Below are 26588 nucleotides of genomic sequence, written 5' to 3'. Positions count from 1 at the left end.
CAATAAGCAAATAATTTTATCTGCAGGATTCAGCTAAGATTTTTGCCTTTCCTTGGTGGATTCCCCTAGAGGAGTTTTTATTCTTCTTTGAGTGTCATTTTGGTGGCAACTTTCAGTGCCACCTGTTCTCTTTCTGGCCATCCCTCTAGTCAGGCAAAAAAAGTCACCCTGAAAAAAATGCCTTCTGAACAGTAAGTGTCTCAGGTATGTTCCCTCACATAATTAAACATAAAAAGGGATGAAGCTGCAAGTGAAACTGACTGGTAAACAAACCACTTGAAGTATTTTGCTGAACGATAATTACACATTGAGGAAGCGGATTAATTAAAGTAAAAGCACAAAGGCCTCTGAGAAGGGAAGCTTGCAAGCAAAGCAAGTTTTTTAATTTCACTTTATTTCATAGACGATAAGTGTTTGCTCTGGAGCAGAGGCTTGTACTAGAGAAACCATTTCTAGCTGCTAGGCAAACCAAACCCATGCTGCTTCATTTAATTTTTTTGCACCCCATGCAGCTCTCAAGCCATATATAAGCAAGAAGCTCCAGATTTCACATAGAAGGGGTTCTCTTTCCTTCGCGCTTCCCTTGTTCCACTGCTTCATTAACACAGCTTGCTTCATTTCTAAAATAACTACCATGAACGTGTGTGGCGGTCCTAGATACCTTGGTGGACGGAAGGGCTTTACTTCTGTTTCTGTCATTGGCGGCCTGGGCGGTCGAGGTGCCTGTGCTCCTGTGTGCCAGCCAGTTGCAAGACCATGTGGCGGCTACTCCAGCATGAGCCTCAATAACTTTGGTGGTGGAAGCCGAAGAATCGCTTGCGGTCAGGGCTTTGGAGGGCAAGTCTATGGTGGCATGGGGGGCCCTATGGGAGGCCAAGGTGTAGGCATGGGGGGTGGGATGGGGGGTGGGATGGGGGGTGGGATGGGGGGTGGTTTTGGAGGTTTTGGAGGAGGTTTTGGTGGCCCTGAGTGTCAGGGTGGACTTGGAGGTTACGGGAGAATTGGAGGTATGGGGGGTGGAATGCCATGCAGAGGCGAAGGGATCCGCAGAGTCAGCATTGACGAGCGCCTCTTGAAGCCCCTTTCTGTCGGACTTGATCCAGAGGAGCACATAGCACGAGCGCATGAGAAAGAAGAGATGAAGACCCTCAACAACCAGTTTGCTTGCTTCATTGACAAGGTGAGAGTTGGTCATTATCCAGCGTTCTCTTTCCTGCTCTCAAAAATGTTTAAATGAAGGGAAGAGCCACAAGTATGGCAAGATTTTGGCCTTCCTTCAGTGTAGTTAATCCCCACCGTTGCTCCTATCTTCTTCCCTAATCTTTAGGCTATGATGCTTCCTTATCCTAGAATAATCTATCCTCAACATCGCCTCTGTGTTTCAAATCACATCTCACTACTTAAAAAAAATTAAATTCCACCTTGACGTTCCCTTCTTCAAAAATGCCTTCCCTAGAAACGCTTGGACTTCATACAGCACTCCAGGGTTCAAAACATTTCAGCTACATTATCTCAGTAAGTTTTACAATGGCTCCATAATGTAGGTCAGGATCTTCATGCACACACTGCAGAAGAGGGCTGTAAGGGAGACACAGTAATTTGTCTTCCTTAAGACAAACTACAAAAATGTGAATCAGTGACTTCCTGCCTGGTTCATCATTCATTGCTTAGCTGTAGTTCTCACATAACTTCATTTCCCCCTTCTTTCTCTTCCATGTTGCGTCTCAAACCCTGTTCCCTCTCTTCCATTTTGTCCAGTCTAGCTTATATAAATTGCAAGCATGAGAGCTTTCTATCCCACTGTGGACTTTCAGAGACATCAAGAGGAACAGCACTCATTTTATAGGGCAATATATTTGGTCTAACATGAAATGAGCTGAAGATCCTCTATTGTCATAAAAGTTATGCAACTGTGACTGCAATCCTAGCCACACTTTCCTGAGAGTAAGCCCCATTGAACAAAATAGGACTTACTTCTGAGTAGACCTGGTTAGGATTGTGCCCTGTAGTGAGAAAGAGTTAACTGATTATTCTTTTATGGGTTTTTTTGTTTGTTTGTTTTTTGCAAATCACTTTGAGCTTGCTTGAAAGGAGGAGTAAAACTGTATAAAAGTTGCAATGTTGCTTTGAATAAACCACTACTTGCAGCAACACTTGTCATTCTACACATAGTTACTGATAGTTACTGATAGGCATAGTTACTGATAAGCCTTCCAGGATGCAGAACAAACAATTCAACTTTGGAGTTGCAAATAGCTCAGATGCAGTCCTGGATCACACAACACAGATCACAAACGCAGAATCACAGATGCAGAATTAAAGGAAACTGTGGAACTAATTAAAAATTAGTAAATACTATAGTTTTCCTTCCTTTAACCCCCTCCCTCCTTCATGCTGGAAATTTATATTGTTCTAGTGAATGTAATGCAATCAGTCTGCAAGCTTGTTGCATTAAATATCACATGTTTATTTTTTGTTTGAAAAAGTCCCTTAAAGTAGCCTACACACAGGTGCAGTCCAACAATCTAAGGTGAGCATAAAAAACTTTAACACACACTCTGTGTCCTAGAAGAGCTTCCCCCTTTACTACAAATGAAAGGCAGCTCAGTTTTTGCAACAGGTGTGTGTGTATGGAGCTTCTCCCTCCATTGAAGTTTACTTGTCCAGGTCTAATGGGACAAGCATGGAGGTCTGTATCCAGTGCATTAGCCTGGCTTTTCCTGAGTTTTTAATGTCTTAATACATAGAGAAGATTTGGATGGGAATCTCTTCTCTTTTTCGGCCCACTCCAACTGAAATAAAAGCTGTGAAAAGCTTTCTAGTCCTTCCAGATCCAGACTTTTGATTAAATTATTTACTGACTTCATTTCCATCTGTGAGTGAGAAACCGTAAATGCATTGGCAAGACAGCGTACTTTGTGATCAGTTTGCGGTCTGTAACTAAAACTGCACTAAGGAATTATCACAAGAGCTGTTGCACACCTTATGCAAAATGAGGTCAGAGAATGTGGACTGTAGATTTCAGGCTGTGTGTTTCTCATATTTTAGAATAATCCCCCTTCCCCTCCTGCAAAGCACCTTGCATGTGGTCAACCAGCAGAGCATACAGAAAGGTTTTAGTGTTTAGTCTTCTACTTAACGTGATAGGTTACTACATGGTGGAGATTTTTATACAGCAGAACATTAAAAAATTGGTCTCTCATCAGCATCTGCAGGAGTAGAATCTGAAATGGTGCAGGTCACAATTCTATCACCTTGGTTTCTATCACCCATCTGAGAAGTGGGTAAAATAGTCCAAAGCTTACAAATGATATACCAGAGGTAGAGGGCTACTTCATGAACAACAACAGCAACAATAATTTGAGGTGTACAACTAAGAATTTTTAAAGCACATCAAAAATGCAAAGCTAAAGCATGGCAAATACGTATTTAGAAAGATGTGCCGAACTGTGACACTTATAAAGGAGCAAGTATTGGCTGGCAGTTCCAACTGAGTGTGCTCAATGACAGACCCAGCTTTGTGGTTGCCTAATGTGTGAAAATGCCCTAATTTAAGAATTACATGAAAATCTGGGCCACATTTGGCTTGCTGAAATTTGAAAAAAGTTTCCAAGCTCAACTTTTTAAAATGTACATTTTAGATCTAATAATTCCCCCCCCCCCCAGGTGCATTCAGGGTAAGCTGTCATTTCCATTTGCTGCTGAGAGGGAAAGGGAGAGGCTAGCCAAGGCTGAAATAATTCACTGGTCTATGCTGGTGATGGAAAGAATGACTGGCTGACATGTCTCTTCCAGGTCCGATCCCTTGAGCAACAGAACAAGGTACTTGCGACCAAGTGGGAGCTTCTACAGCAATGTGTCCAACCCACAAGGAAGAACCTGGAAGCCTACTATGAAAATTTCATTGGCAACCTAAAGAAGCAACTGGAATGTCTCTTGGCTGAGAGAGGGAAACTAGAACATGAGCAGAAGAGCATGCAGGAACTAGTAGAGGACTACAGGACAAAGTGAGTACACTCATTAATTCAATTAAAGCTTGACAAACTGCCTTACTGCTTCCCTATCCCACCCACCCCCAGGCGAGATGGACAGAAACGATTGTTCCTCGCACCACATTTAATTAAGAGTCTACACCTTAAGTTCTTCTGTACATTAATAATCTTTGTGGCTCAGTGGTTGTTTTTGCTTTTTTAGGATAAGATCATTCAGGATTTAAGGGCTTATTTACATGGTCCAATAATCTGTGATAGCCCCACGGCCAGGCTGGAGACAGTCTTAAGAGAGAAAGTGGGACATTAGAGGCATTGCTGCTTGCGGTGTACACCAAACCAACTCTGTGCTGAATATTGTTCGTATTAATGTTTGTGGAAAACACAGCTTTGGGGAAGTGAAAATATTTCCTGAAAAATATCCTGTACACTACCATTGCATGCACCCTGGTTACTTCTTCAGATAGTTGCGAGCTTTCCTTCCGTCATGGGTGCTTCCCAAGATATCATGGTGCTAGAGAGCCAATCACATTTGGCTGCATCACAGTATCAGAGAGAGCAAATGAAATTGCTTATTGAGAGTGAAGGCAAAGCTTCACTCAGTCGCATGGTGGACGTCACATTGCAGTTTGCCCTCACCCTACAGGTTCTTTTTGGTTCCTTTTCATGCAGTCCCTGAAAAATCACTCCAAATATTCCAACAACCTTCAAAACCGGGTTGGACGATAGTGGGATGAGTGAGGCACACTACGAGTGGTAGTATTCCTATCATCTCACACCACCAGTTCTCTTTTAAAAGTATATTCATATCCAGCCTCAGTTGTTCACATGACTGTTGAATGTACTTGCACAACAAATTCTTGGCTGACCCTGGAGTGTTTGTGGCACTCAGTCAGCATGCTGTTTTTTTGAATGTAAAAAGGTGCTTTGGGTTAAGTGGCAGCTACTCAGACAAAACAGCCTTTGGCAGTGCAGGTACAAGCAAACACCCTTACCCAATATTCATTTTCATGAGACCTAGTACAGTGGCTTTCCATTTCTTAGCTTGATCTTCAAATCTACAGTGACCACCTTTCTTCCTTTTTAAATGCCCAGAGCATTAAGCAAGCCTACACCATGGTGTTCCTCATTCTCCACATACCCATCTTTCCCATCTGCTGTAGCAAGCAAAGTTTTTATATAAGGCAAGCCCCAGGTACAAGTTCTAGCTTTACTATTAAAGTTAATAACATGTTTGTATTGGCTTTGGAGGTCAGAATCTTGCTTTTTGTTTGAAACAACTCTTTTAATTAGGGGTGGTTAGAACCCCAAAGACATTGTGCTAATCTCATCAAAATTATTTTTGCATCTGTTGGGATTCCTTGGAAGTGTCTCCTGAGCAGAAACCTTCCAATTTGCCTGAGAGTTTTGCTTTAGGTCAAATTTGGTAGCCACTCTCCGCCCAGGGTTTATGAATTTTATCCACTGCGTCGAGAGAGAAGTTTTTTCTCCAGCCCTGCACTTCCGGCAGGAAGGCAGTGCTACTGAGGGTCAGATGCCACCCATAGCACAGCACAGCTATACACCCCATTAATTGTTCCTGTGGGACCCTACTCATAAGATACTTGGAATCTCCAAAGAAATTTCCCTGGCTTTTAAAAATTTACTTTCTCCCCTTGAATGTTTTCCCATAACAGGAACTAAAGCACCGCAATATAAAAGTCATCTTGGGAACCTCACAATATAAAAGCACTGTCATTTGCATTCAAAGCCAAATGTTTGGGCATTTTGCAAGATTTGTTTCTCCTACTCTTGTAGTGTTAAATTTTGTCAAGCCCTTTACCTGTTGCAAGATCCTGTATTCACCAAGCCAGAAATTCCTGTAAGGCAGTGGTTCCCAAAATGTGAGCTTCCACTTCCCGGGGAGCTGCAGTAACCAGCCAGGGGAGCTGCAGAATCCTCACAGAAATTCCACCGCCCTATACAATATATAGGATTGTAGCCTTAATGGAGAGCCATGGCCAATGGCCCAGTAGGTCAAGAGAGCCGCCGGTCAAAAAACATTTGGGAACCACTGCTCTCAGGGGAAAATAATGTTTCATCAGAGCATGCTGAAGAGAAAGCTGCTTTCCAATTTAATTCTTCTGATAGTAAGAGCAAACTCTCATTAGGGCTCACACCAACATTTCAAAATGTATTTATACATTTATTTTAAAATATTTATATCCTGCCTTCCCCCAAAGCATTTTGAAGTGACAGAATGAATTTCAGGATTCCTCCCCTGGAGAGACACTAAGAATAAACCAAAAGAGTTTCTAGAAGACAAGGAAAATTTCTCAGGGAGTTCTGGCACATCCCTACTCTCAATGGATTTGTTATACTCTTTCTTTTTAAAACAGATACGAAGAGGAAGTCAACAGACGTGCAACTGCAGAGAATGAATTTGTGGTGCTCAAAAAGGTGAGCAGTGGATGTCTAAGAAGTATAAAACACACAGAGAAATCAAAACAAGATATGGACATGGAGCAACCTGGTCTGCAAATGCTTCCCTGTGGACATCAGTGGAGGGAGAGGCTCTGTGTGCATAAAAGAATGCATCCACAAAGCTTTCTCCTTCATTTGAGTAAATGGAAGAATTAACTTGCTTATTCTGTGAGCATCCTATTGCGCAGTCTTATGTGGAAGTTAGGGCTGTTGAATTTCATGGATCTTACTTCTCAGTAGAGATGGATATGGAGGATCAGTCTGATGACTAATTTCTTTTTATAATGAAATGCAAAACAAAAAAAAAAACAGTCTGCAGCTGATCATAGTTCCTTTTGCATAAATTTAGGACAGTACAAACTATGAGACAGAAGGAATTGGTTCTCCTCACCAAAAGCCCTTTTTAAATACCATTTCTTGTGCACATTCTCATTGTCTCCAGGATGTTGACTGTGTCTTCCTCACCAAGGAAGAATTGGAATCTAAAGTAGATGTTCTGGCACAGGAGTTGGAAGCTCTGAGATGTGTCTTTTCAGAGGTAAGCGTCTACTTCCTATGAAATATGTGGCAAATTTGTCCCCAGAGAAACAGGAACGAATTACTTTATAATTTCATACAGAATTGGAACCAAGTGTGTGTTGTTCAACACACTGTGGAACAAACCACTACGTCTCTGCCTCAGTTCTCCCATCTATAAAATGGAATAATATAGAATAAACCCTCCAAAACTAAAAAAAGTTGAACGTTGAGAGGGAGCACAGATCGGTTTGTTGGGGGAGCGGGGTTGTGGCATCACAAACCATGAACTACCATTTGCGACAATGGGACCCTGTCCCATTGTTGTAGGGGCAGCACACAGGATTGGGCTGTTAGTTGTAGAATAAATGGAATAGAATAAACTTCCTTGTAGCTTATGACAGGTTACAAGTCACAGCAGGTATGTGTAAGCTATTGGTTTTAGAGGCAAGCTGCCTCTGATTGCTAGATGCAGGGGAGGGCACCAGGACGCAGGTTGTGTCTGTTGTCTTGTGTGCTCCCTGGGGCATTTGGTGGGCCGCTGTGAGATATAGGAAGCTGGACTAGATGGGCCTATGGCCTGATCCAGCGGGGCTGTTCTTATGAAAGCTTGTGACATTTCCTGTCTGTTTTCAAGGAGTGGCAGAAATGACTAGGGCTGCCCTCCTCCTTACCTAAAGGAATATGTAGACATCAGACTCTGTCAAGTTATAGATACAAGAGTAGAAAAACTGAAAAAAGGAAAAGTAGTACACTCGAAATGAAGGAATTTACCATTTTTTTATACCATATATGCAATTTACTACCACTAAATTACATAGGGGTTTTCTCACTGGTAACTGGGATTGGTTTAAGTGTGATGATTGCCACCTATAATAATAAGATATAATGTGGGTTAGAAACCTTATTGCTCACAAGATTGTCTTTGGAGGGTCTAGAAGACCTGTCATTATTGTAATCCAGCATGTCACTACCCTGCATTTATCTCAGTACAAGTTAGAGATGAAAGATTGTTTTGGGTAGCCCAATATATGGCCCTTGAAGCTCACCTTTCATCTGAGCTTCCAGCAGAGCCATCATTTGCCAAATGAAATGACCAGCTTTGCTGTTATTAACTCATTTCTGCCCAGCCCACAGGTGTACACATTTGATCCCTGCTGCGTATATGCAACTTTGGGCAGAAATTACTTGAGAGAGAAATTGTGGCAAAGTAGGATGTAACAATGAGGTCTCATCATGTTCTGCAGGAGTTAGCACAGATGAATAGCCACATCGTTGACACTTCAGTGGTTCTGAAAATGGACAATACCCGAGACCTGGACATGGATGCCATCCTGAAGAACGTAGAAGCCTGGTATCAGAATATTGCTCATGCCAGCAAACAAGAAGCTGAAGCCTTTTACCATAACAAGGTATCTGTCTGATAGTCAGAAATTGCCTGCTTTTAAACAGAGTCTGGTCAGTCCTAGGCTCTCTCCAGATGATCACTTGATATTTTGCTTGCTTGCTGATTTTAAGAATGTATACCTTTTGATACCAAATGTTCAAGGCAATTTCCAACAAATAGGGTAACAGTGATCTACAGCACTAAAGAACCATTCAAACAAATCACTTTAAAACTAAAAAAAAAAGAAAAAACTGGCAGTAGATAAAACCAATCAGCAATCAGCCAATTAAAAGAACCCAAACAACTGGAAAGATTTAGGCTGCAGTCCTTAGCACACTCAAGCTGGGAGTGAGCTCCATAGAACAAAATGGAGCTGGTAAACATGCATAGGATTGTGCTGTTAGGCTCCATAGAGCACAGGCCTGTTTGAACATGGAAACTTTCACTTGATGGAACAAAACCAGGGCCAAGAGGGGGCAAACCAGGCCTCCCAAGTGGGAAGTTCCACAGTTGGAGTATACCTACCGCCAGCAAAATCACTGGTGCAGGCCCGAGTAGCCCTATGCTGGCAGATTGGGCCTGGGAGAGTGGATAGGATCCATTGGGAGCCTCAGACACTGTCCTCATCCTTCCCAGGCCCGCACTGCCCACCTCCACCCTTGTCGCCACCCTTATCCACCCTGTTACATCCCTCCCTGCCCTCCCCACTCTCCCCCCATCCACTGTGCCACTCTGTGCCTCTGTGCCACTGGGTGCTGGACTTACCATTCCTGGTGCCCGGTGCCTGTCCTGCCAGTGCGAGAGGCCACCACATGCCCATGTAGGCTTTTGTGCCAATGCCTCCTATCACTTGGCCATTGTGAACTACATTCGGTGTCCAGGGCAGCGCATGCTGTGGCCCTGGAAGACTGGCCCATAAGTATGTTTATTCAGAAGTGCTTTCTACTGAGTTCAGCAGGACTTGCTCCTTGGAAAATGAGTGCTTTGAACTGCAATTATACTGCATGTTTCACGATACTAGGCAATACAGAAGAACTGGATCCCATATTTAGGATTATACCAAAGAAATTAAATATTTGACATGCAAGCTTCGGTCAGTGTAACAGATGTGAAGGGTTTGGTGGTAGAGATCCTGATCCATACTCATAATCCTGTTTTGCTGACTCTAGATTGCAGAGATTCAGAATCATCAGGGCAAATTCAATGAAGAACTTAAATGTAACCAGCAAGAGATTTCGGAGCTCAATCGAGTGATCCAGAGGCTGCACACCGACACTGAAAATGCAAAGAAGCAGGTAGGGGAAATGTTCTTTTCCTGTTATCCCACTTGCCCTAAATGGGGCAAGTTTTCCTCTGGCTTCTGATCAGACCTAGTATGCAGCAGGCAAAGATCTCACATGGCAGTTCTCAAACTGTGTGCTGTTGTGTAAGAATGGCTAGTGTGCATGGCACAATAAATCAAGAAAGCAGTCAAAAGCTCCTGCCGACTCAAAGTCATCCAGAGGGAAGACTCACTGCTGTGCCTCTGAATGATTCACTGGCTTGATCTCCTCTGCTGAGGGCACTTCTGCCACACCTCTGCATTGGATAGCATGGAACCATTCAGCTGAATGTGACATATGTTTGACAAATTGTACCCAAAGTAACAAACAGTTAAAGCTTTGGAGTTGCTGGCATCACTTGACTGATACAATTATTGCAAGCATCAAAAGAGCTGACTCCCTTGCTTCACATGTGCTCTCATCCTCTTCCCATTCTGTGATCTGGAACAGAGATATACACACTTCCTAAAAGAGAAATGGATAGGTTATGGAATGGCAAAGCAGACAGGAAAAGGTTCTGCCTGTGGAATTAGATCATCTTCATGACAAACGTTTTCTTCCTCCTCCCATTCCTAGGTGGCCAGTCTGCAATCAGCCATCTGTGATGCCGAACAGCGTGGCGACATTGCCCTTAAAGATGCCCGTGGCAAGCATGTGGAATTGCAGACTGCCTATCAGCAGGCCAAAGACAAACTGGCTTGCCTGCTCCGTGATTGCCAGGAGCTGCTGAACACCAAGATGGCTCTGGACATTGAGATTGCTACCTATAGAGCACTGCTAGAAGGAGAGGAGAGCAGGTGAAGTGCATATTTTAACCAATATAGAAGAATACTGTAAAAAGAAGCTTTGCTAAAATGGGAAGCTAGCTTTGAGATATGTTGTTGGCAACCTTCAGTCTCGAAAGACTATGGTATCATGCTCTGGATGGTGGTTCTGGCACAGCATCTAGTGTGGCTGAAAAGGCCAATCCGGGAGTGACAATCCCTTCCACACCGGGAGCAAGTGCAGTCTGTCCCTGGTCTGTCTCCCTGGCTATGGGCCTTCCTTCTTTGCCTCTTAGCCTCAGACTGTTGGCCAAGTGTCTTTTCAAACTAGGAAAGGCCATGCTGCACAGCCTGCCTCCAAGCGGGCCGCTCAGAAGCCAGGGTTTCCCACCTGTTGAGGTCCACTCCTCAGCTTTGAGATAACTGCAGTACAAAGAGGGGCTTAGTGAAGTGGATACAGTGAGGGATGCCCAGTGGATCACTGACATAAAACCAGGGTGGTGGATTTCTGTGCTTCCAGAAAAGTGCAGAATTTGGTACTGAAAGACAAATTCAGCATCCTGAGAACTTGTTTTCCATGTTTCTAGCCCTCATGACCAAGAAGCAACTGATTAGGATTTCCAGTGTTCAGGGAACAGAGTTGCAGTACCAAACATAAGACCTTGCCTCCTGCTCATGACCAGAAAGGCTAGGGATAACTTTACACAGAATCAGACCAATGGTCCATCTGTTGTCAGAAGATCTTGGACATAAGTTTCTGAGAGAGGCTCCTCCTTCTCTATTTGTGTATCATCAATCACTTAGTGCTGAGTTGATGCCTCTAATGATTGGTGCCTCTAAACAGCCTAACTCCAACGTATCTTGATACAAAGTACATATAAAATACCAGAAATTGTGGAATAATGAATTCATGTTGCCCTTCTCTTCCTAATAGGATATGCACAGGGAACCCTGTAAGTGTAGGTGAGTATTTTTTTTTTTTAATTAAGCATTATACAAGTGCTGGTAGTTCTTCAGAGGGTCTTGGCAAATCTACCATCAATGGAACCCAACCTGTCTTTGTTTGTCTTCCTTGCAGCGATGGTTAGCGGAGGCTACCCGGTGGGCGAATGTGCTTCTGGAATTGGACCTGGAATACCATTTGGCGCTGCTGTTGGGAGTGCCAACATGGGAACGTTTGCCGGTGTGGGAGATGGGTTCAGTTCTGGAAGTGCTGGCTGTATCCACACGATGGGGTCCAGAGCTGCAGCTAGCACAGGAGGCAGGGCAGCAGGAATTGGTTATGGGGTCGGACATGGTTCGGGTATAGCAAACGGAGGAGGATTTAGTTCCAAAAGTGGCAACTTTGCCTCCACAGTAACCACAAAGCATGTGGTGACTTCTGGAGGTGGAAGACATAGCTCCGGCATTTCTGCAGAGGGCAGTTGTGCAGGTGGGCACCATGGGGGAATTCACCATGCAGTGGGAGGAGCTGGAGGCATTGTTAACTCCTCTGGAAGTGGGGGCTACACTAACGCAGCCGGTGGTATTGGTGGCCTGGGGATTGGAATGCACAGCCCTAGTGCTGGTGGGGCTTATGCCGCCGGAACTGGTGGAGGCATCTTAGGAGCTGTGTATGGTTCCCGAGGTGACTGCAGCACTGGTGTCCGAAGTCTGCATGTTACATCAGTCAGTTCTTCGTCCAGGAAATGTGCCTATTAAAGCCCAAATGTTGGGAGGAATGAATCCCACCTGTGGGTAGCCACATGAACCATTAAATTCGTGGCCAATGGATTAATGGCTACACCAAATGTAGATATTATGACTAGAGATGTTCTTGCTCACAGGAATGATTCCTCGTGGGTTGCTGTAGCTTGAGTTCAGTGGCTTGGTAACTGTCTTCGGGAAGGATCTTGGCTATTCAAGCAATCTCCCCCCCCCCATTTGCTCAATTTCCCCTTCTCACCTTGGTTTCCTTGCATCAGCTAATTTAGGACTTACGGAATTTGAATCCCGACCATTCCCCCCACCCCCTTGTCATACAGTCCCTAGCAAAGCATTTCAGACAGGGAAGCGATGCATTAACCGTCCAAGATGGGATTGCAAATAACATTTCCTTCTCTCCCCCTCTCTCTTTTTGGATAAATGATAGTGTTGTTACAGCTAGACCTGCAACAGATTTGAGAGAAAGTTTGCATTCTTAGCCCCAAAGAAGCCAGAAGCTCAGCTGAAAAAAAAAAAATGCACATGTTGCATTCAGAGTGAATCTTCAGAAGTCGGGGGGGAAAGGGATTATGTGTGGCGTGTGTATCTGTGTTTGGGGTGCATGCATGTGTGAATGCCACTCAGGGTGGTTTATGATCTATGACATCATACATCAGGAATCTTCATAACTTTTGGAGTGAAATTCTGTTTCAGCTCTAGTTACAACAAACTAAGCACTTGTATGTACTTTACCCACAATTCAATGCATGGATTGCTATTCTGTTGGAGTACTGGTTGAGATCACCCTGTGCTTTCTTATCTATACAGTAGTAACATCCCTGCCTCCACTTTGCTTCTTATTAAGACCTCCGAATCTCTTCTGTATCTCCAATAAACTGCATGCATGCACTCAGCTCCTGTGTCACACACGTGTTTTTCCATTCCCTCTGGACCTATGAGATGACAAGAAATTCCCTGTCGTAACCTAAATATACACAGTGGCACAGCTGCCTGTGTCAGGTTTAGTTCTGACACAGGATGAAGTATCAGAGGTGACCCTGGGGTGGGTGACACCCAGTGCGGTGCTTACCTGGAGAAGCTTGGTGTTCTGAAAATTTGAGGGTGATGTAATGATGTAAACACATTACCCTCAACCTTCCGGGTTATTATATTGCTTTAAATTAAAAAAAAAAAATCTGCCTCCAGACTGCTTCCCATTAGGCAATCTTCAGTTTGCTCCAGGCCCAGTCACTTCATGTTCTCACTGATGAGCAGTGAAAACACAATCATTGACAAGAGTGCAAGACAGCTGGACCTGAAGTGGGCCAAAGACTGTCCTGAGGCTTGGGCAATGTGGTGTTAGCCCTCTTGAGGGTGACACCCACTGTGGCCCACACACACACACACAAACACACACACACACACTCATGCCCATTGTGATGCTACTGTGAGGTGGCAAAGAACAGGTGCAAGATACCACTTTTGAGTGATCTCTACATAACATTCCTGGTAAGCAGAAAAGTAGCACGAGGCAGAAGGGTTCCAGCGCAAGTTTGCTACTTGCTGGGAAGTTTGGAGTGTGTTTCACATCATACAATTATGATTCCCACCTTCCGGCTCTTCTAGTCTATTGCACTGCCTCAGGACTTTCCCACCTTATTCTGCTGTGTGTGCAGACCAGGCCACTAGCAACATTAATGTGCTAAGGTATGACATTTATCCAGAATGTATGACACTGCCATGTAAGGAGTTGGAGCAGTAGTCCATCCATCTCAGGCTGGTCTACACTGACTGACAGCCACTCAGGTAGGAGTCTTTCCCAGCTTTATAGGGACATAGCAGCAATTTAAGCTGGCACTGTTTGCAGGCAAAGCAGAGCTTGAACGATGGCCTCACGCTTCTACTACTGCCACATTGCATCCTAAGAAATTAAGTACTCAACCAACAACCCCAAGGCCTAGTTCACCCACTTCACATTGTCTTCGCGCAATGTAATCACAGTAATCTTTTGTAATGTGTATGCCCACAGTTGTGAGGCAGACATCACATTTGTCCAAGCCCCATCCATGGATACAACCACAACAGTCTGACAGCAGTTTCTGATATTGCAGATAGACATTTTCAAGTGAGTGTGCTCTTGGAAATTGTCTCTAGGTCACTGCAACCGTTTCTACAGGTGGGTCAGGTCAGAAGGCAATTTTGACAATGGGAAATGAAGACTTTACCAAAGTAATATATGCAGTCCTCTTTTGGTGTTTAGGATCAGGCACTGAGGGGTTGTTTTTAAATGGACATGCTGGGTTGGAATTCTTTAGATCGGGTCCAATCAGAACAGAGCATTTCAAATCATTGTTGGCAGAAAAAGAAGCAAAGAGCAAACAATGACACCTTGTGGCAGAATAAAGTATATACCTTCTTAAGACAAGACAGAATGCTGCACATGCTGTCACCTAGTGGTGGAATACAGCATTAGCCCACTTTTCACCCAGATAGCCACTCCTTCCAAAAAATGTTTTTGGTAGAGAAGACCAAACTGTTTTGGGAATGGATCACTAACATCCCAAGGGAATAGGGGTGGGACTGTAAACAGCACTTAGGTGGATTGCAGAGAAATAAGACTACTCAGCCCTGTGATGTGCTAGGATAAGTGTTTACCCATCAAGTCCACTTATCGAGTTATTCTTGAACAGGCATTTTGAAAAGATTCCACATTTTCCTGAAAGATATGCCTGCCAACACCAATTATTCAGGATAGCTACATTGAATGAATAAAATCACGTTCCTGCTTTGCTTATAAGTTTCCCAAAACATCTGGCTTGCTGCTTTTGGATTATAATACTTGCACCCCAATCCTCCCTAATGTCTCCACTGATGCAGCTGCGCCAACAGAGTGTGTGCTGTATCCGGTTGGGGGGGGGGGTAGTCCCAGAGGCCACCATGGGGTAAGCCTCCTGTTCCCTGATAGGTCTGACCTGCACCAAATTTTCTGTTGGCGCAACTCCAAGTAGAACCAGGGAGGTGGATTGAGCCTGGAAAGAGGGATAGGATATTGGCAGAGCCACTGCCATTGATAGTTGCCCTATCCTGCTCTCAACACACCCCCATCCCTGCCTTGGTCCTTGCCCTGTTCTTCCCCATTCCCATTCCCGCCCACTCCATCCCACCTACCACCCTGCACGAACGTAATGGCATCGGAGTAACTTTGCAGGCCACTTTTGTGCAGTCACCACCACTAACCATGCGCAGCAGTGGCCCAGTTGTGCATGATAGTACATCACCATTTGTGATGCCAGAAAGGCTGCTGTGCTGCCAGAATGCAAGTTCTGATAGTGTAGCAGCCTGATAGGATTGGACCCTAGATTAGATAGTTCTCTTGATTGATTTTTATGTTCATAGGGTTTCAGCTTAAAACCATCATGCTCGAAACTGTGATTTGTCACACACTGTATAATGACAATTACCTAGAAATGGAGCTTGATTTCATGAAACGTAGAAGTTGTAAAGAGTGAGTACTGTTGGAAACATATCAATACGTCAATGGGGGGAGCAAATTACTTTGCCTAGTACAACTATTAGGCACAATACATAACATAGGCAAGATACACTGCTAACATGATGGACACAAGGAAGTAAGCAGGGAAACCTACGTACATAATGCTGTGGTGATGGTAGCAGCAACTGTTACCCTGCACATGCCCGATCTCATCTGATCTTGGAAGCTAAGCAGGGTCAGGCCTGGTTAGTACTTGGATGGGAGACCACCTGGGAATACTGGGTGCTGTAGGCTTATACCATAATCTTTCGAGACTGAAGGTTGCCAACCAATGCTGTGGTAGGTCAGCTGACTGGGTCATTTGAGATTCCAGTGGGCCAGCTGACTGCCTGGCTAACAGTGCAATCCTATGCATGCCCACTGTGTTCAACAGGCTTATTTCAAGGAAAATGTATATACAATTGTAACCTTAGGGTCCAATCCTATCCATTTTTCCAGTGCTGGTGCAGGCTTTTATCCTTGAGGGCTCTATTGCCTTTGAGTGGCTGCAGCTGTGCAGCACACTCACTGCAATCTAAGGCCCTGCTGTTACCCCCTTGCTTGCCTGCCAGAGAAAGGGGCCACTGTTGACACCACACCCTATTTCCTCCAGGGATCTTGCTCATTTCCATTACAGGCGGTGAAGAGCAGAATGGGGGGACAAGCGCGGGAGGGGTTTGGGATCAGTGGCGGCCGCCTCTGCCATATCCTATCTTCTCCCCCAGGCCTGGAAGTCCTACACAGGGCTTCTTGGATGCACGCTAGCTAAATAGCTGTTACAGATGTGAGTGGCCCCACTGGGCAGGCTGGAGATCAACATGGGGAACCCAAACCCCAGCCCAGGGGCCACTTGCAGCCCTCGGGGGCTCCCAATCTCGTCCTTGGGGAGCCTCCAGTCTCCAATGAGCCTCTGGCCCTTCTGAGACTTGCTGGAGCCCACACTGGCCCAACGCAACTGGTCTCAGCGTAAGGACGACTGTTCGACCTCTCACCTCTGAGCTGTGGGACGAGGGCTCCCTCCACTACATGCTGTTTCACATCTGTGATGCAGCAGTGGCAGCAAAGGAAAGGCTGGCCTTGCTTTGTGCAAGGCCTTTTATAGGCCTTGAGCTACCTTCATTCATTCATATAAATTCCATCTCTAATATATTCATTTATGTAAATTTATTCAAATTTTAAATGTAAATTAATTCATTTTTTTCCTGGCCCCCAACACAGTGCCAGAGAGATGATGTGGCCCTCCTGCCAAATTGTTTGGACACCTCTGGGGTAAGGGAACAGACCTCGAGTCTGCTCCTAAACTGCGCTAAATATGGTGTAGGCCACTTGGCCCAGCTGCGTCAGCACATGTTAGGATTGGGCTGTGGATTGTAAGTGAAACATTAAAAATTCAACATGAACAATTTTTGTGTTATACACTATTATCCCGATCGCCCCCCTTTAAGGAGGTGGTCGGAGTTTGTTTTGCCTGGCCAGGACACGAGAGTCCCTCCCCAAGGGGGGGGCGGAAGGGGGCTGGGTCTGGCAGCTAAGGTGGACCTTTAAAAGGGGACGAGACCCAGCCCCCTTCCTCCTTGTGCACGTGGGCACCGTGGGAATAGCATCAGTGGTGCTTTTCGGCATACTTGTGGATAGCAGCAGTTGGGGCTTTACAGCAGACTTTTGGCTTTCGAGGTTAGCCTTTTTCTTTGCTCAAATCTCTCTTCAACATGCGTAGGTCCCAGCGTAGAGCCAACCGCAAGGCACCCGCTGCCGCACTGCCTGCTGGGAGCGCGGGGGCTTCTACGGCGGGGCAGGTGGTTCCCACGCCAGGCCTGGATAGCATAGCTGCGCAGGTCATGGCATTGCAAGGGGAGATGGTGCCTTCATCGGGTACTCCCCGAGTTGGGGGCAATGCCCCGCCTGAGAAGCGGGCGTGCTCCTCCCTGTCCGATATCCTGCAAGGGATTTTTGGACAGGCTTACAGCTTTGGAGGGCTGCAGGCTGGTGGCGGCAGCGGCGGCAACGCCAGCGGAAGATGAGAGGCCTGCCATAGGCCCAGCTTTGACTCCGGCGAGGGAATCTTCAGAGGCCTCTGCAGACAGCGATGCAGCAGTGGCTCCATCCGCGTCTGTTGCAGTGCCTAGCCCCAACACGGGGGCCCGGGCCAACGTGGGTGAGTATGAAGGGAGAGGCTTGACGGGTATTGTGGAAGTCTAGGGAGGTTACGCTGTCCCGCACAACCAGTGTGGGCGTCCAGGGTCTGTATTGGATGGCCCAGAAGGGCAACCGGGATTGCCTCAGCCTTCACCCGTCCTGGCCGTGGCGGAGACTGCGCAGCCCCGCTGCTTGGCAGTGTCTACACAACTGCTGGAGGGCAGACAGCCTGCCTCCCCACAGGGATGGACCGCCCAGCAGGCTGCATATCAGCAAGGTGGTGCGGCACCGGCTGTTCTTCCCCGACAGGCAGGGGCGGTGTTGCATTCGGGCCCCTCGCAGGCACAGAATGGCACCCTAGGGGCGAGCGCGCAGCTGGCTGTGGGGGTTGCAGGGCCAGGCGAGCTCCCTCAGGTGCAAGGTGAGGCTTACTTAGCGCCCCAGCTTGCCAATACAGCCCAAGCTTGGCATGCTGGGTTGCCTGTGCAGAGTGGGGCTGGGCCGGCAGCGGGTGCATGGCTGCTAACGTCACCAGCTTCCAAGGCGGCGGTTCAAGGGGCTCCCCCCCTTCCCCCTATGCCATACGGGGAGGAGGATCTTCCACTTGGGGATCATCTGGCCCCGGCAGTTAAAGAACGGATATGGAAGGGTGAGTATGTGGACCTCTTCAGCCTTCTCCACAGGGAGCCAGAGCCCGAGATCAGGCCAGGGGAGTGCAATAGGGAGCACCAGATAGTGCGTAAGCCTAAAATAGATTGGAATTGGACTAATTGGCTAGCAGGGTTTACCATCTACATGGGGGTGGTACTGCAGAGAGATCTGTCCAAAGGCCCGGCACTGGCAAAATACCTGGACTTGATTCACAGGGCCTTTCGAGGATACTCGGGTTCAGGTTGGTTGGCATATGACGAGCAATTCCTCATGCGCATGGAAAATAATCCCCAGCTTTCATGGGAAAGGAAGAACTCTGAGTTGTGGATGCAACTTGTGATGGTGGGAGGTGCTACTGCGGGAGAGCGTTCAGACAGCGGCCACCTGATTGCCAGGAGCAGCAATTCACGCCTGGCGGGGCCGCCGCAGACAGGAATGCCAGGCCAACGGGTTCAACCCCCGCGTGCTTGTTATGCATCGTCAGGTTACTGTTCCAGATCAAGTTGTTCCTTCCTGCACAACTGTGGACTGTGCGGTGCAGGCCACCCGATCACCTCATGCCCAAGGGGTTACCGCGTCAGGAGACCTAGGCGCCGAGGCTCAGGACAGAAGAAGGGAGGTGGGGCAGGTGACGCTTCCACTTCCAAAGGGACCAAGTCCGATTAGGCTGCCGGTGTTGGCCGAGCTGCTGAGTGAATACCCTGATCGCGCTGCAGCAGAATTCCTGTGGGAGGGTTTCAATCAGGGTTTCTGTATACACTCACCACATCTCAAGGGTGTGAGCTTAGCTCGAAACCTGAAGTCAGTCACGGGCATGGAGGACATAGTCCAGAGGAAGATTGCCAAGGAGGTGGGTTTAGGGCGAGTTTTGGGCCCTTTTCCTACTCCCCCTTTGCCTGACCTTAAGGTTTCTCCACTGGGGGTGGTGCCTAAGAAGGCCCCAGGGGAATACCGCCTCATTCACCATTTGTCCTACCCCAAAGGGACATCGGTGAATGACGGGATCCCCGACCAGTACTACATGGTCTACTACACGTCTATTGACCAAGCAGTATGCATATTGAGACGCTGTGGCCCAGGTGCACTTATGGCTAAATGTGATATCAAGTCTGTGTTCCGCCTGCTTCCGGTGCATCCTGCAGATTTCTGCCTGCTGGGCTTTGCTTTCCAGGGCCAGTTTTAACTGGATCGGTCACTCCCAATGGGGTGTTCACTGAGTTGTGCCACTTTTGAATGCTTTAGTACAGGGGTGCTCACACTTCTTTGGCTCGAGAACTACTTTGAAACCCAGCAAGGCCCGGAGATCTACCAGAGTTTTTTTTACAATGTTCGCGCCATCATATAACATTTATGTGTACAATGTATGTTGGTGTACCTTGCATAACCGCATGAGCCAATATTGCACAACACAACATAATTAACTATAAACATTTTTTGTAATTACTTGAGTTTACTTTGATGACTTGCACTGAAGTGAATCAGCCAAGGATGCATAGCCCGGACAGTAGCTGCTGACAGCCAGCTTCAAGCACACTTCCAAATGTTCATCAGTCATGGTGGAACGGTACTTGGACTTAAAGATCTTCATGTAGGAAAAGGCTGACTCACATAAATAAGTGGAGCCCTTCCTGCCTCAGGTGCTCTTATATCCCTGAGGGCCCTATTGCCTTCAAGTGGCTGCAGCTGTGCAGCACACTCTGCTGGATGCCCAGGCCTTACCCTTAAAGGGGCCACTGCTGACACCACATCTACCTCCTCACCAGATCTTCCTCAATTCCAATACAAGTGGGAGGGGGGGAGCAGATCTCTATACAGACCAGTGCAAAAACAAGGGAAAGGTGTGGGGGAGGGAATATCTCTATATAGACATCACAGCAAGACCAGTGCAAAACCCCTTGCACACAGAACCAACAGATGGAAGTTGGGGAGGCAGATCTGCATACATACCAGTGCAAAAACAGGGGAAAGGTAAGTCATCCCCAGGAGAGTCAATGGGGCTCACTCCCAGGGATGCGTGGACAGGCGAGAAGCCTGCCAGTCAGTGGCTCCTCTCCAGGTCTACTCACAAGTCACCCCAGTAGAGTCAACAGGGCTCACTCCTAGGGATGCATGGACAGGAGCTCACTCCCAGGGATGCTTCACTCCCAGGGCAGGCTCACTCCCAGGAATGCGTGGACGGGAGAGAAGCCTGCGATCTACTCATTTTGCCTGACGATCGACTGGTAGATCGGGATCAACATATTGAGCACCCCTGCTTTAGTACAATGCTGGAGTGGGCCCTACGGAAGCAGTGCGGAGCGCAAACTACCGCGCATTATCTCGATGACTTTATTTTTATGGGCCCAGCGGGCACAGGTCAGTGCCAGAGGCTGCTCACCACTTTTGAGGCCCTGACACGCGATTTAGGGGTCCCGCTGGCTCAGGGCAAGACGGAGGGCCCCTCTTCCCGCATGACAAGTTGACAGCGCTGGTGTCCAGATTGCAGGCGGTTAAACAAGCAAAGAAGGTTACGCTGCGGGTGTTGCAGGCGCTGGTAGGGCACCTGAATTTTGCTTGCAGGGTGGTCGCGCCAGGGAGGGCCTTCTTGCGTAGATTGTGCGAGGCCATGGCAGGGTTGCGCTCGCCACACCACAGGGTACGGGTCACAGCGGCCATGCGGGAAGACATGGTGGTCTGGCTTCGTTTCCTGGAGGAATTCAACGGGGTTTCATTCTGGTGTTCTGAGCAGCTGCTCAAGGCTGACTTGCAGGTGCACTCAGACGCAGCAGGAGGTTTTGGTTTTGGCATCTTTTTCTGCCGCCGATGGTGCGCTGCACCGTGGCTGCAGAGCTGGGCGTAGGGCGGCATCACGGCCGACCTTACTTTCCTGGAACTTTTCCCGATAGTGGTGGCAGTGCACATCTGGGCTGGTGAGTTCCAGAACGCCTTGGTGCGTTTTTGGTGTGACAACCAAGCAGTGGTGGCAGTAGTGAACTCTATGTCTTCCAAATCCCCCAGGGTCATGAGGCTTGTGCAGCAGTTCATCTTGCAATGTCTGCGCATCAATGCTCTTTTTGTAGCTCAGCACGTTCCAGGGGTTGAGAATTGCATTGCGGATGCTTTGTCTCGATTTCAGGAGGACCGATTTCGGGAACTCGCCCCTGGGGTAGCGCCATCCCCGGACCACATGCCTCCTTGGCTCTGGGACCTTGGCTTACAGAAGTAAACGAGGTCATATGCGCCTCACTGGCGCCCAGCATGCAGAGGGGTTACTCACGGAAGGTAACTAAGTTCGCTGATTTTAGACTGACGGCCGGCTTGCCCAGCCTGTGGCCGGCACCTGTTGAGCACCTGCTGCTTTTCCTTCTTCACCTGCAGCGGTCTGGAAGGGCGGTTAGCTCCCTCCCGGGCTTCATGTCTGCCATAGCTTTTGTTTCAAAAGCAGGGGGCTACCCCGATTTCACTCAAGACTTCAGAGTGCGGAGGATGTTAGAGGGCTTCGCTAGGAAAACACCCCCTGTCCGGGACCACAGGCGCCCCATCACGCCAGAGTTGCTCGGGGGTATCGCAGGGACCTTCACGACCCTTTGTTCGTCACCATGTGAGGTTCAACTTTTCAGGGCCGCATTGCTTACAGCTTCTTTGGCGCTTTTCGTCCCAGCGAGGTCCTGGCAAAAAAACAAGACTGATCAATCAGCACAGGCCCTCCGGAGGGCGGACCTAACCTGGGTGCCCGGAGGAGTCTCAATTAACCTCAGACGGTCTAAGACAGACCAAAGGGGCATTGGTTGCTTGGTGACCCTTAAGGAGGTGGTAGGAATGCCATTGTGTCCAGTTGCGGCGTTAAGGGAGTATTTTGCACTCTTGGGGGAGCGCTCAGGGGCTCTGTTCCAGCATAGGGATGGTTCTCCTCTCATGCTGTTCCAGTTTTGGGCAATTTTCTCACGAGCACTGGGGGTTTTGGGGTTGCAGCCTAGGGAGTTTGGCTTACACTCCCTCCGCATTGGCGCAGCCTCTGCAGCAGCTGAGTTAGGGCTGTCAGGGGAGGACATACAAAGGATAGGTCATTGGCGTTCGTCAACCTACAGGCGCTACGTGCGCAAATGACGCATATAGCGTCCGGGCATACCCCATCTGTGGGGGGAGCAGCGTAAAAGTGGATGCCTTGCAATAACATCTGTTTTCATCTTGCAGGACGCAATGGTAGCCCGATACGCGTGTTAATCTGTGGCCACTCCATTATCTTTTGGGCCCGCAAGAGGGCGGCTGCTACCCCCCTCGGATCGAATCTGGGCCTCAGCCCGGCAGTGCAGGTTGCTTGGTTAGCCAAGAGGGGCATGAGATGGGGCCAGCTGCTGCCAGCGTTGATGGAGTTCCTGAAAGTGAACCCCCCACCAGACATTTTGGTGCTCCACCTGGGCGAAAATGACCTTTGCAGAATGTCCGGTCTGGCTCTGACGAACAGAGCTCGTGAGGACATCACCACCCTTATGGGTTGGCTACCGGGGACCACTTTGGTTTGGTCGGATTTCTTACAGCGTCGCGTGTGGCGGGGGGCTTTCTGCTGCGCTAAGGTTGAGAGGATGTGCAGGAAAATTACCAGGAGCATTGGCAACTTGGTGTCTAGCGCTGGTGGCAGGGTGGTCATGCATCCTGCGATTGTGTTCTTGCTACCTTACATGTACAGGAGCAACGGGGTTCATTTGTCGGAGGAAGGCGCAGACATCTTTCTTAAGGACCTGCAGGGCGGCCTTAAGGTGCTTCTTCCCCTGTTTGGGAGCGGGGGGGGGGTCAAGCGCTAGGCTGACCCCTCCTTGTGGCAGGTGGTGCGGGTTAGGAGGCGTGAATGGGACTCTGGCATGCACCTTCAGGCAGCATAGGCAGGGCAGAACCCTATTTCAGTCCTCAGGGGCTTGGCGCCACGAGGACTTAGACGGGGCCCTGGCTGGGACCGCGGGGCACACCTCAGAGGCTCAGCGGCTCGAGGTGGCGCAGTCTGCGGTCCGGCTGCCTTCCCCTTAAGGGATAGACATGGATGAGATGCGCCGTCCCAGCAGCGGGGCGCGACTCGGAGTCGGGTGCATGCCCGCCTGGGGGCAGAGGTTTCTGGTACCGCCCAGAGGTCCCTCCCCGCACCACAGGGGCTTTCGCTGCCTCAGATACTGCAGGTCTCAGCCTCTGCTCCTCTTGTTAATGTGCAATAAAGTGGCCCTTTCTTCCATATCTGTTGTCTCGAGTGTTCATTGGACAGTGCGGAAACAATATAAGGCTCAACACTCACATGGAAAAGCATGAGATTACTTACTTAAAGGGGGGAAAAAAGAATGAACCAGGAAAATGCTTGTTAAATACACAAATAACACGTCTACCAGGAAATGGAGGGAGTCCTTGACAGAGGTAGCACTTAACAGAAGAGGAAAAGGAGAAAACAAGGTGGCCCAAAGGAGGGGACATAAGAACAAGAGCCATGCCTTCAACAGGTGCGATTTGGCACCTATTTATTGGTTTGTTTGTTTGTTTGCTTAATGTATGCCCCGTGCCATCCTTAGGGCTTCGAGCTGCTTCCATAAGTATTTAAAATTTGACATTAAAAAACCACTCCCACCCTACCAAGTGAAACTACCCTATACATACCATGAGCACCTACAAAACAGCTGTTGCCCCATGGCAGTGACTCTGAGAGCAGCTGGTGGCAGCTAAGCCTCTTCTTGCTGGCAGGAAAGGGGCACAATCTCCCAGCAGCCCTCAGTACATTGAGCAGTCCCTTTTCTTCCATAGCCACAGCGCCACTGTCATTAGGTAGAAGGGGCAAGTGGGTTCCTACTGGCCTTTGGTTAATCAATGAATGGGACCTGGTTGTCCTTCTCCTCACTTCTGTATCTACAGAGCAACATTCAGGTTATGTGCCTGACAAGTATTCCATTTGAAATTCATTTTATCCAACAGTTTACAGCAACAAATTTTACATAGTAGGAAATACTACTTTTCTTCTAATACACTTGAGAAGGTTCATGCTTTACAATCATGGCTTACAACTTAACAGATATATGGCACAAAAGGAAAAAGGGATAGTGCTGGCCCAGTTCAGCCTGCTCCTAGGGCACAGCTCGTGCAATCCAAAACACTACAGCAGTGTTATTCAAACTGTGAGGCGTGGCTCCTTAGGGAGGCACCAGGAACCCAAAGGGGAGGCGCGGGATGTCCTCTCACAGCGGTAAAGTCACACCCCTGGGCAGAATATGAGCCCGTCTTCTGCCCGTCTCTGTGCTTTTTTTTAAAGCAGAAGAAACGCTTCTCCCTCCACTCCGAGGCTGCCGCCTTCTGTGTTCGCTGCATGTTGTTTCCAAAGCTCTTCCACTCCAACCCCCATCTGGCAAGTACTGAGCATGCTTGGTTTGCAGTCCTTGCCCTTGCTAACAATCAGAAAGAAACCCTCCTTGATCCTTGTCTGGTTGGTTCCTAGTTCCCAGCCTGAGATCTCATCAAAGTGAAATCTCTCTTTTCAACCCCCTCCCTCTTCCACTCCCCCCTTTCAGTCTCCAAACCTTCCTGCTTTCCTCCCCCTCCCCTTAAAGTTATTTCCATGCAGTTGGCAAAGGGGGAGGGGAGAGACAAGCACACACTTTACTTGGCCAGGAGCAGAAAAAAGGTACTGTTTTGAAAGTGATTTATTAATCTTGTTGTTTGACTGAAGAGGAAAGGCTGTATTTTTAAAGTGACGAATCTTGCCATTTGAAGGGAATACTTATCAGCCATTGATGAAGTGATTGCCAGCCCAATCCTATCCACACTTTCCTGGGAGTAAGCCCCATTGACTCTAATGGGACTTACTTCTGAGTAGGTATGCACAGGCTTGAGTTGTGCATCTCCTAGTATAGGAGACAAATCAGCTTCCTAACCAAACCCTTATCAGCTCTAATATATTTTCATGGTCTATTTTTGTTTTCAACATCAGACCCCTTTGACATCCAAAGCGGAGTGAAGCAGGGCTGTGTTCTTGCGCCGACCTTGTTTGGGATTTTCTTCGCTGTCCTGCTGAAGCAGGCCTTTGGAACTGCAACGGAAGGCATCTATCTCTGGACCAGATCAGACAGAAAGCTCTTCAACCTCTCCAGACTGAGAGCAAAGTCCAAAGTCCAGCTGAAATGTCTGCGTGACTTCCTCTTTGCTGAGATTGCAGCTGTCACTACCCACTCTGCCAAAGATCTCCAGCAGCTCATGAACTGTTTTAGCAAGGCCTGCCAACACTTTGGACTGACAATCAGCCTGAAGAAAACACAGGTCATGGTTCAGGATGTGGACTCACCTCCCTGCATTGCAATCTCTGCGCATGAGCTGGAGGTTGTCCATGGTTTTGTGTACCTTGGCTCAGCGATCTCCGACACTCTTTCTCTGGATACTGACCTAAACAAATGCATCGGTAAAGCAGCTACCACATTTTCCAGACTCACAAAGAGAGTCTGGTCCAACAAGAAGCTGATGGAACATACCAAGATCCAGGTCTACAGAGCTTGCATCTTGAGTACACTTCTGTACTGCAGTGAGTCATGGACTCTTCACTCACAACAGGAGAAGAAGCTGAACGCTTTCCACATGCGCTGCCTCCGACGCATCCTCGGTATCACCTGGCAGGACAAAGTTCCACACAACACAGTCCTGGAACGAGCTGGAATCCCCAGCGTGTATACACTGCTGAAACAGAGACGCCTGTGTTGGCTTGGTCATGTTGTGAGAATGGGCGATGGTCGGATCCCAAAAGATCTCCTCTATGGAGAACGTGTGCAGGGAAAGTGCCCTACAGGTAGACCACAGCTGCACTACAAGGATATCTGCAAGAGGGATCTGAAAGCCTTAGGAATGAACCTTAACAGATGGGAAACCTTGGACCCTGAGCATTCTGCTTGGAGGCAGGCTGTGCAGCATGGCCTTTCCCAGTGTGAAGAGACACTTGGCCAACAGACTGAGGCAAAGAGGCAAAGAGGCAAAGAAGGAAGGCCCATAGCCAGGGAGACAGACCAGGGACACACTATACTTGCTCCCAGTGTGGAAGGGATTGTCACTCCCGAATCGGCCTTTTCAGCCACACTGGGCACTGTGCCAGAACCACCATTCAGAGCGCAATACCATAGTCTTTCGAGACTGAAGGTTGCCAGCAACAAGAAGCCA

General features: G+C 48.0%; 1 protein-coding gene and 1 pseudogene across 1 annotated transcript; both read left to right on the top strand.

The window, feature by feature from the left end:
* Positions 1–634: 634 nt before the first annotated feature.
* On the top strand, positions 635–10478 carry LOC136641145 (keratin, type II cytoskeletal 3-like). Its single transcript, XM_066616808.1, has 7 exons — positions 635–1180; positions 3796–4007; positions 6368–6428; positions 6895–6990; positions 8216–8380; positions 9525–9650; positions 10254–10478. The coding sequence occupies exons 1-7, from the start codon at positions 635–637 to the stop codon at positions 10476–10478; spliced, it is 1431 nt and encodes a 476-aa protein (XP_066472905.1).
* Positions 10479–15791: 5313 nt separating this feature from the next.
* LOC136643258 (5S ribosomal RNA) lies at positions 15792–15911 on the top strand (annotated as a pseudogene).
* Positions 15912–26588: the final 10677 nt, after the last annotated feature.

The sequence above is a fragment of the Tiliqua scincoides genome, chromosome 2, assembly GCF_035046505.1.
Source record: "Tiliqua scincoides isolate rTilSci1 chromosome 2, rTilSci1.hap2, whole genome shotgun sequence".
In the NCBI taxonomy this organism is placed as follows: domain Eukaryota; kingdom Metazoa; phylum Chordata; class Lepidosauria; order Squamata; family Scincidae; genus Tiliqua; species Tiliqua scincoides.
Note: the sequence above shows the minus strand (reverse complement) of the source record. Positions and strands in the feature narration are given on the sequence as shown.

Bases quoted from the DNA above. Each gene is read 5' to 3' on its own strand.
- LOC136641145 (XM_066616808.1), top strand. From the start codon at position 635: ATGAACGTGTGTGGCGGTCCTAGATACCTTGGTGGACGGAAGGGCTTT. The intron at 6,429-6,894 runs GTGAGCAGTGGA...CATTGTCTCCAG, and splicing joins AATTTGTGGTGCTCAAAAAG to GATGTTGACTGTGTCTTCCT. The intron at 8,381-9,524 runs GTATCTGTCTGA...TGCTGACTCTAG, and splicing joins AAGCCTTTTACCATAACAAG to ATTGCAGAGATTCAGAATCA.